Below are 11,197 nucleotides of genomic sequence, written 5' to 3' on the forward strand. Positions count from 1 at the left end.
CTTGAAACAGGGGTCACCAAACTTGTTCCTGGATGGCTGGTGTCCTGCAGAGTTTAGGTCCAACTTGCCTTAACACACCTGCCTGGAAGTTTCAAGTATACCTATTAAGACCTTGATCAGCTGGTTCAGGTCTTTGATTAAGGTTGGATCTAAACTCTGTAGGACCTCCAGGACTGAGTGTGGTGACCCCTATCTTAAAATATCCAGTACTTTTTTTTTTCCCTAAGGCACGTTTATAAAAATTACTTAAATGTCCTAATTTAACTACAGTCTAATCCTGGTTTAGTTTAAGCCCTGTCTGCAAAACCAGGTCAAAAAAATAAAAAAATAAATAGACATTAACAGAGGTCCAACATTTTAGTGTTTCATAGAAACTCTTTTTTTTTTTTTTTGAAAATGCAGCATAATTATTTACAATCGTTCAGGAAAAAAAGACAAATGACAACTGTTTCAGAGGGGAATAATTCTTGGAATGGATCATGGAATTTTTCTCATTTTTTTCTCTTTTAGCTGAGATTTCTTTTTCTTTTCTTTTCTTTTCCTTTTTTGTTTGTTGCAAATTGTTTTATTTTAGGCCAATTCGAACTTAATCTTTTTTTTCTTCCTTTTTTATATTCCTCTTGCTCACCCCCATTCCAATATCTTTATTGATTAGCAAACATGCAGCTGTTAGAAATCCATTTTACAAACAAAGAACTGAAAAATACATCCATAGATTTTTCAATTTACAAACAGTTATAAAGTCAAAATCTATTTATGCTAAATGTATGACATTGTACTAATGTGGTGTAGTAAAACTGTTGTACAAATGATCAAAATCCATTCTTTAAATTCACACACAGTCCCGAGTCCTCCTAATAGACTCGTGTACAAAACCAACATTAATAACTGCCAGACCTTATATGAGTTACTGAGAAACTGAACCACTGTGGAGACTGAGAACATATTGTACAATTGACCAGAAAGAGTGGGGCAAACAGGTATATCACTGAATGTTTGGATTCAAACGGCATAGTAACGTGCTATTAAATGTCACATCAACAGTATATATAATAAAGTTTCAAAGTTTTACACTGGTCCTTCTTTAAAAGGAACTATAAACTTATATCTTAATTGTTTTAGCAAAGTATGTAAATATGGTTATTAAAAAAATATATATGCATACGTACATATATTTTCTTCTTTTCCAAATAAACACACGCATACAGATGCCAGCATGCTATTGGATAATATTTAAGGTTACAGAAACGGTACTTTTTCAAACCATTTCTGGAGGACCAGGCTTTTGAAATGAGTGGAGTGTCAAAAATGAGACGAAAAAAGTAGGGTGTAATTATACAAGACTGTGTTTCAAAACATGATGTTTAGTTTGTGATACGGTCACTTAAATAAGCCTCTAAGAGTCATGAATGTGATTCGTTCAGCGATTCATTCATTCTAACGGCTAAAATAATGAAGAGAACAGTCATCACTACTGCAACCATTTACAAAATATACACAAAAAAGAAAAAAAAAAATACAAATCTCATAAAACATCAGCTGCACGCTGACGATATAAGGCGCAAATGAAGTGTAAATCAATTCTGAATACATTCACAACACCTCTGTTCATAGTTTACCTCAATTAACAGTAATAATTTTCTCTGACCTTCATCCAAAGCTCTTTTTGGTTTTGGAACCACCAAGGTGTGAGAAATAAATATGAACAGTCGGACACACTGACCAAAATGAAGTATGCCACATATATCTTGCCACGTATAGAGTCTATATTTACAGGAAGTGGCACATTAATCTTGAGAAGAAGGAAAAATAATCCACCTGGGGATACATATTGCCTAAACTTTAGAGAGCAGATACAAAAGGGTTTTGAAAGGGTTTGACATCATTAGGGCATATCGTTTCTTCACAAAGGAAAGAGATGCCTTTAATGGGAACGATGCCAAACGAGTGCGTCCATTGGGAGAATATCTACCACAGGCCAACGTGGCACAAAGTGCAGATGAAGTTTCATGTTAAATAATATGTTGAACTGGGAAAATGGGAAAAACAATTTACGCAATTAAAAAAAAAAAAAATCACAGTAGTCACAAATGTTGTGAGTTACTGATATCTGGTCATGCACAGTGAAACAAAATGTTTCCTAGTTGAAACATTTTGCATTCACTCTCAGCAAAAGTGAGAGTTTGATATATAATGCAGAGATTTCAGAGTGACAGAAACACTGCAAGTCCCCACAGACGTCTCACATTTTCCTAGATTCTCCTATATGGAGAACGCCGTTAGGCATTTAATTTTTTCCCCTTCTCAAAATACTGAAAACCGTCTTAAAAAAAGACTCTTTGTCTTATTTAATCAAATATACTTAAATAAGAATTCACAAACATAAACTAAAAATGAGAGTCCTTGAACTAATAGTGGTGCCGTTTCCCCCTTCCTCATCGTCTCCATGAGCGGCTCTCATATTCATCGTCTTCGTCATCATCTTCTTCCTCTTCCTCCGGAAGCAGAAAGGGGCTGACTGGCTCCTAGAAGTATAAGAAAAGACACATTTAAGAAAAAAAAAACAAAAAAAAAACATGTATTTTGCTTACATATTTAATACATAACACTGCTAATTATATATTTAAAATATATAAGATATCATTATGCGTAATCCAGCTGTGTCATTACCGTCATTACATGAATTCCTGCAGCGTTGACCTCTTCCTTTGACTCTTCCTCTTCTGGTTCAGTGGACACAGATGGAGTTTTAGGTTTGTACCATGAGATCTGTAGAATTCGACCTTTGAACTTCGCCCCTTGGTTTGCAGCCTGAAAAAAAAAAAAAAAGTTGATTTAGTATTTGGGTCCGAACTGTGGTTTGTTTATCTTGCAAATGCATATCATTGCTCTCTTTACTTATGTATATTTAGTTTTTGAAATGTTTTTGTTTCTAAAACTTCAGTACATAAGGGCACTTAACGTCTGTCTTACAAATGTACTGCAAATGCTCTAAAGACCGCTGAAGATGAACAGAAATGACATACAGCTCTCTGCTTTCAGCACCTCACTCAGGTGCGCACCCAAGTTCACATCATCCAAACATACAAACTCTTGACATCAATCGAACCCGGGTGCACATCAAATGTGCTAGTGTAAAAGCACCCTTAATGCTTGTTTTTCAGAAGCATCAATGAGCAATTGAACCTTCTGTAATAGTTGCATATGAGTCCCTCAGTTGTCCTCAGTGTAAAAAGATGAATCTCAAAATCATACAGTCATTGTTGGAAAGGGTTCAAATACACAAAAATGCTATTTATAATTTGCTAAAAATAATTTGTGGGACCAAGAACAGCCGGAAGTTTAACTGTTCAGGACAAACACAGGACTCATGAACAACTATCACTAAACAAAAAAAACACAGCTGTGGAAAATTTAGGTAACAACACAGTATTAAGAATCAAGTGTATGTAAACTTTTGAACAGGGTCATTTTAATAAATTCAACTCTTATTTTCTCTTGTAGACTATATTTACACATCTTTTATGTGAAATATCTTATTCAGGTCAGTACTAAACAAACAATAACATGCCTTTTGTATAATCCCTCTTATTTTAGTAAAACAAATAACATTTTGCAGATTCTGAAAGGCGATTTAAACTTTTGACCTCAACTGTAACTAATATGATATAATAAAGCTTAATTTTCAAATTCAAAATAAAAAAAAGCCACAGTACGTTTTCAGCTTCACTTCGGGTTTTGAAGGTCATCACGACACTGGTAGCATCATGGTCACGAAGCTCCTCGATCTCGCCAAATTTCTAAAAAAAGTCATATGGATTTATCGTAAATGTTCATATACGATATATGAACCATATATGGTGATACAATCCCGCACTATTTAAACTCAAATCTTACCACAAAATGCGGCATGAGCTCCTCCTTCTCTTCCTGTGTGAAGCCAATAATATTAAGGGCTCGAGGCCGGTGGTCTACTACCATGTGATTGCCTCCTCCACGCCCCCTCAGGCTCCGCCCCCGGCCCCTCCCTCTGCCTCGACTTGGTGCCGCTGGTGGCTTGCCACGCCCAGCTGGAATCAGTCCCAACCGCGTTGCCTATGATTTTAACACAGAGGGTGGATGTTAACAAAACTTACAATAAAAAATAAAATCACGTTATATAATAATATTGTTTGTTAAATGAAGACAATATAAACTATTTATGTATACATATCTCAGGGTTTCAGCAGGTTTTATGAAGGTAAATGTAAGATTTTAAAGATCTTTTTAAGACCAAGAAAATGGAAGAAACCTTTACTGTTGTTTCTGATCACACTGCACACTTGAGAAGCAAAATTACATGAAATATATTTTGTTTTATGAGAAACTGATCAAAATGAAGCAAGTTTAAATCCAGAACAAATGTGACCCTGGATCACAAAACTTTGAAATTGTTAGGATAGGACAATATTTGGCCGAGATACAACTATTTGAAAATATGGAATCTAAGGGTGGCGGAAAAATCCAAATATTGAAAAAAATTGAAGAATGAATTGAAGACTTTCTGCTTAAATACAATCAGAGTTATATTAAAAATGTCCTGGCTCTTTCAAACTTTATAATGGCAGTAAATGGGTGTTGAGATTTTGTAGACCAAAAAAGTGCATTTATCCATCATAAAAAGTATTCCACACAGCTCCAGGAGGTTAATAAATGTATTTGCATCGATTCACTTCAGAAGGCCTTTATTAACGCCCGGAGACATGTGGAGTACTTTTTATGATGGATGGATGCACTTCAGTGGACTACAAAATCTCAACAGCCATTCACTGCTATTACAAACATTTGGAAGAGCCAGGACATTTTTTCTGAAGCAGAAAGTCTTAAATTCAGTCAGTCATATACATCTAAGATGACTTGAGGGTGAGTAAATTATGGGGTAATTTAAATTTTTAGGTGAACATTTTAAAAGAACAAAAACACTCATACCTATAAAAACAATGGAAGTATGTTAATAGTGTAGTAAGAGCTTCTAAACTTCCAAAAAGTACTAGACTTTAAAACTTGCCTATAACTGAACCTTTACCCTGACTGCAAATGAAAAAATGATAAGCTACGGAGTGACAAAAGCCACACCAAATGCTGGTCATTTCTCTTTAATGCCCTGACCGAACAGTCTTTCAGCAAGTGTAGTTTCTCCCATTCGCTCTCGTCCATTAATTGTCTTCCCTCGATCTCGCTCTCATTTCTTACACAGGAGCAGATCAAACTTTAATGGAATGAGAAGCATCAGCGTGTGGAGAGGGATGTGTGTTGTTTAGGGATGGGTCCTTGGGGTTTGGGGAAGTGCTCAGAGTTAAATGTGCAGGAGATGAAGTGTAATGACATGCATATTTCACACCAGCTAATTTAAGCCCAGTGCCAGCCGTGACGCTACTGTTGTCACTCTTGTTTTAGGAGCGCTCATGTTAGGACTGAGAGTGAGACTGTGTTTGGGAGAAAGGGATTATGCTGGTTCTGGGTGTGTACATTACTGTCTTTTGTTTAGGGAAAAGGCAGAAAATACATATGGCATCTTAGCAACTACAGGGCTCCAGACTAACATTTGAGAGCCAAGCTCTACAGATGGTGGCACCTGCACCTGATTTGATATCATTAATATTATAAAGGGAGTAGTTCACTTCCAGAACAAAAGTTTACAGATAATGTCATCCAAGATATGAATGTCTCTCTTTCTTCAGTTGTAAAGAAATGATGTTTTTTGAGGAAAACATTTCAGGATTTCTCTCTATATAATAGTTTGAACTTCCAAAATGCAGTTTAAATGCAGCTTCAAAGGGCTCTTAACAATCCCATCTGAAGAAGAAGGGTCTCATCAAGTGAAATGATTAATTTCTTAAAAAAAACTTTTTTTTTTATATTATATACTTTAGGGTATGTTGGAAAACTCCCTTCTCATTTTCTCCTCCAACTTCAAAATTGCCCTACATCGCTGCAGAAGTACGGGCCAGTGTTTAAAAAGTGGACATCCAAAGAAGGTCAAACGCCCTTTACAAAAAAAGGTAAAACAGCAATGTAGGATGAGTTTGAAGTTGGGGAAGAAAATGAGATGGGAGTTTTTCGACATACCCTAACTGTCATGAACAGGAATACACACAGTTCATGCAGAGCTAGACCAAGATGAGTGTTTGCGCTAAAAAAAAAAAAAGGGATAGATATATATATATATTTTATTTATTTTTTTTTGAAAATAACCGATTGTTTCACTACATAAGACCCTTCCTCGGCTGGGATTGTTTAGAGCCCTTTGAAGCTGCGTTTAAACTGCATTTTGGAAGTTTAAACTCAGTGGCACCATACATATTCATTATATGGAGGGAAATCATGAAATGTTTTCCTCAAAAAAACAATTTCTTTACAACTGAAGAAAGACAGACATGAATCTCTTGGATGACAAGGGGATGAGTTATCTGTAAATTTATTTGGAAACTTCTTTAATTTATAATATTAAACATTTTGTCTCTTGAAACTGCATGTTTTTACTCATTGTCATTAACAAAACAGTAACATCTGTTGAAATTGTAAAAAAAAAAATAATAATAATAAATTATAGGGTAAAATGTAAATATTTTGACCGACTTCTATAGTGTCATACATTTGTAGATCATGCTAATCATAGGTAAAACAAAACATGGTACCTCACTACCAGCTTAACTAAAAAAATTATATTACTCCTTTATATTATTAATGTAGACATGTATTAAATGTAATTTGATATGAATACCCCATATTTCAGGTGCAATCCCAGTCTAATGTTACTGAATACATTGAATACATGGTAAATGTTCACTTTACTAAATTTTTTTAAGGTAAGTGGTTGCAATCAATTTGTTTTAGCTACATTTAAATGAATTTAGTTTACTAACTTAACATTTAAAATACATTGATTGCAACAACTTACCTTAACATTTTTTTTAGTAAATTCAATGAATATTTCTTTTCAGTGTTGGTGATTTGTAAAATGAAAGCCTGTGAGACAATGTTTCTTTTTGGCGTGTATTTGTTCAGAATTTCTGTGCTGATTCATCTAACTTTAAACTGGTTTAAATGAGAAGACATTGGTGGTTTGTCTTGGAGAACAAATTCTCATTGGATCTCAGAGAGCTTTTTAGCAATGGTTGCGTGATCAAGATTGGTCAGAAAGTGAATGCATTTGCTCTGAGCTCTGTATTTTGGTCCGAGCTGACAACTAGTCTGTGTGGCAAGACTCAAAAGAGTAGTTGTTTTAATTTAGTCAAATTGGTAGTGGAACCAGTGTGAACAAACTTTGGAGAAGGCTGTGTTGAAAAAGATTGAAAACAACAACAACAACAACAACAACATTTATCCACAGTCTTGAGGCCTATAGATGGTCCATGCTTTATTAATTTGCTCCCTTGTTAACCAAGGAACAAGCCAGTATAACGTGGCCATAATTAAACCAAAGTGTATTTTGCATTAAGATGATGTCTATTTTGCACATTTTTATTCTCACCCAAATTCTCATTACTGTAATGTGTTTGGATTAGGGCCGGGACTTTACCACCACCGCAGCACATCGAGCCTCAAGTATCACCTCAATGCTTTTACAGAAGGTCTACCTACCTATAGGGTACCTGAATTTCTGAAATGTAGGCTAGTATATTTCTAAATATCCCAGTGTTTCCCCTACCATTATCTTAGGGGGGCGCGTTTACAATGTCTCCTCCAAGAAAACACAGACTGGATCGCGGACTCCATTCATAAAAACAGAATTTACTATAGCGCGGAATGCCACGTAAATTCGTCGATTTTTGGATTGATAAATCAAAAGTTGGTCTGTCACTTAATTCAAATCGCGATATGGACTAGTGTCTGTGAAAACTGAAATGCAAAAAGACCGTTTTAACAAAGAGTATAGAAGTACTTCTATACTCTTTGGTTTTAATACGAATCCTGCATGTTCCGTTTGTATCTGTATGTATGAATGGTGGAGACGCGTTTTTTTTTTTTTTACTACACGCATACTGACGCACGCGTGATGCTCCCGCTACTTTTTGTCTCCAAAGCTGCTGTCAGTGTCACTTTTACCGTTTCATTTGAGAAAACTAGCATCATATCATACTTTACACACAGAAACTTCACGGCAACCTGTCAAAATAAAAGTACGGTTTAACATGAAACAGAACAATATTCCTATTTAAATAATTGACAAAAAACAATATATATGATGATAAATAAATATAACAACAAGATTAACCACTTAATTGTAGAAAAAAATACTACAATTATTATTTAAATGTTAAATTATTATTATTTATTGATTTTAACAGCAAACCTCTGTTTGTTTGCCAAAAATTAAAGATGTTTATTTTTCATTTGATTAAAAATAAATAAATGTTTATGCTTTCATTTGATTATCAGAAAAATTAAAACACACAAGAATTTCTTTAAAAAAAAAAAAAAAAAAATAGCAAAAGATTGTAAAGCCCTATTGTTCAAAAATGTTAAAATAGAGAGTTTTGGACTTATTTTTTCACTGAAATAAATGTTTTCGTTATTACACAAAGTAGGGTAAAGTACCGGGAAAAAAAAAAAGTATGGAAACCTAGGGGAAACACTGTATCCTATTGCTACACTTAATGGCAATATTGCACTGGTCTGTTGGACTTGGTTGAACAAAAATAAACAATATTTTGTTGCTTAAGCTTATGTATTCAGTCATTCTTCATTGGTATACTAAAAATCCATATGTAAAAACTTACTTCTCACTGTTCTCAGGTCAAATATTTATATGCGATTAAAATGCGATTAATTTCGATTAATTAATTACAAAGCCTCTAATTAATTAGATTAATTTTTTTAATCGAGTCCCGGCCCTAGTTTGGATGCTTTAAAATATAGTTATAATTATTGTCAATGATTCCCATTTGATTCAGATTAGAGCATACATCCAATTATTTAAAATAATAATAATAAATCAGTAACTATCATAATTAAATATATCCAGTATTACATATTTTATAAGAAAAAAAAAAGGGTGCTTACTTCTCATAAAAACAGTGTTGCAATGCAAAAAATCGTAGTGGCACTATAACAAGCAAATAATACTTCACGCAAAATATAATTTCTTTCACTGAATTAAAAAAAAACTTGAAATGGAAATGAACCCACCTACTATATCAGGCATATATATGCCCAGGCAAAAAAAATGCATGTCCTTAATTTACCTAGGTGCTCTATTTTCAGACAGAAATTTGGACTTAACATACTAAAAATGATTCTTTAGTACTACTTAAAATAATCTTAAGAACATCCAAGTGTACTCAAATATGCTTAGTTAAAAAAAAAACAATTGTATTAAGTAACCACTTTTAGTACACTAGAACCCACTAGTCTACGAAAGATGGACGAAGAAGTGGTAACTAAATACATTTAATACAGACATAATGTTAAAAACACATTTTAGTTCATATTCATGGTGTCCCAAAAGAGCACATTTCATTACACTTAGATGTGCTTAAGATTATGTTTAGTACTAAAAAATAATTTTAGTATACCAAATAAAAATAGAGCACCTTATGAAAGTCCTTTTTTTTTCCACATACCTCTACCTGCAGCTGACCCAACCTCCTCTTCAGGTCTGTGGTGTCTTCTCCTGATGTCAGCTTCTTATGAAAGTCCAACTCAGCGTCAAGCAACTCTTTCTGTGCCTACAGAAGAAATCATAGTTATACTTTAATTCAATAAAATCTTATAAACCAAAGGTGGCAACCATTGAACTATAGCTTTATGAGTTCTCATATACTATGATCTGTGCTATGCCACCAGAAGCTTCTTTCAGCAGTAACACCAGGTATACAAGAATTGCCTTACATCTGTTTTTGACTTTGTTTGTGTCGTGTTGGCAGTAGCTTGAGAGGTGGGGCTGATCTCATTCTTCAGCTGAGAGATTTTTTCTGTCAGTTCTTTCAGAGTCTTCATGATGTTGGCTCTCTCCTCTGGCTTCATCCCTCTGTTCTTCTCCAGGCGGTTTATCAGCACCTGCAGAAGGCATTTCAGGTTTAGTGTTACATTACACTGCATGTATAAAACCTGTAGTACAGTTCTGTTACACACTTCTTGTATATTATATTCCATCAAATAAAACTGAATCAGGAAAAGCACAATAACACAGTAATTGCGTCAGACGCCTGATATAAAGCCAATATCACAATAATTAATTTAAAGATATTAAATAACACATGCATAACAGTTGCTGCAATAAAATGTAAAGATATTTATTATAATATTTACTAAAATGATTGGTAATAAATACTTTAAAAATTAATCAAATTTGAGAAAAAAAAAAGGGCTTGATAAAAAATAAATCTGTACAATAAACAAAAATAATTAAATTAAGCGGGTTTTTTTGCAAACAAAGAAATAATTAAAAAAGAAACGGTGTTCTGGATAGATTATATATATATATATATATATATATATATATATATATATATATATATATATATATATATATATAGCAAATAAAGATCAGATAATGTTAATTTTACATATAGTGCACAGTAAATATGATTTAAATATGACATATTTTAAGGATTAGCAAAATAAATGTTTTATCAGCCAGACAGAATAACTGCCAAATATCAATGTTATAACATATGACTGTAGAATTACTTTAAAATGTGGAAAATAGTAATTACAGCAATAAAAAAAAAAAAAAAAAAAAAAAAAAAAAAAAAAAAAAATTATATATATATATATATATATATATATATATATATATATATATATATATATATATATATATATATATATATATATATATATATATATATATATATATATATATATATATATATATATATATATATATATATATATATATATATATATATATATATATATATTATATATATATATATATATATATATATATATATATATATAATATATATATATATATATATATATATATATATATATATATATATATATATATATATATATATATATATATATATATATATATATATATATATATATATATATATATATATATATATATATATATATATATATATATATATATATATATATATATATATATATATATATATATATATATATATATATATATATATATATATATATATATATATATATATATATATATATATATATATATATATATATATAT

At 32.2% G+C, this 11,197-nt stretch overlaps 1 protein-coding gene across 3 annotated transcripts in view; it reads right to left on the reverse strand.

Moving 5' to 3' along the window:
* Positions 1-464: 464 nt before the first annotated feature.
* The window catches only part of rbm27 (RNA binding motif protein 27), a 26,080-nt gene continuing 15,347 nt past the window's right edge, over positions 465-11,197 (reverse strand). For all 3 annotated transcript variants that reach the window (XM_073824249.1, XM_073824250.1, XM_073824248.1), the window contains 6 exons: positions 9,874-10,041; positions 9,606-9,710; positions 3,898-4,095; positions 3,717-3,800; positions 2,671-2,811; positions 465-2,525 (listed from right to left, as the gene is read on the reverse strand). In XM_073824249.1, coding sequence (XP_073680350.1) covers positions 2,436-2,525; positions 2,671-2,811; positions 3,717-3,800; positions 3,898-4,095; positions 9,606-9,710; positions 9,874-10,041 — 786 coding nt within the window. In that variant the 3' untranslated portion in view covers positions 465-2,435. The remainder of the gene's footprint in view (positions 2,526-2,670; positions 2,812-3,716; positions 3,801-3,897; positions 4,096-9,605; positions 9,711-9,873; positions 10,042-11,197) is intronic.

The sequence above is a fragment of the Garra rufa genome, chromosome 19 (assembly GCF_049309525.1).
Source record: "Garra rufa chromosome 19, GarRuf1.0, whole genome shotgun sequence".
Taxonomy (NCBI): Eukaryota; Metazoa; Chordata; class Actinopteri; order Cypriniformes; family Cyprinidae; genus Garra; species Garra rufa.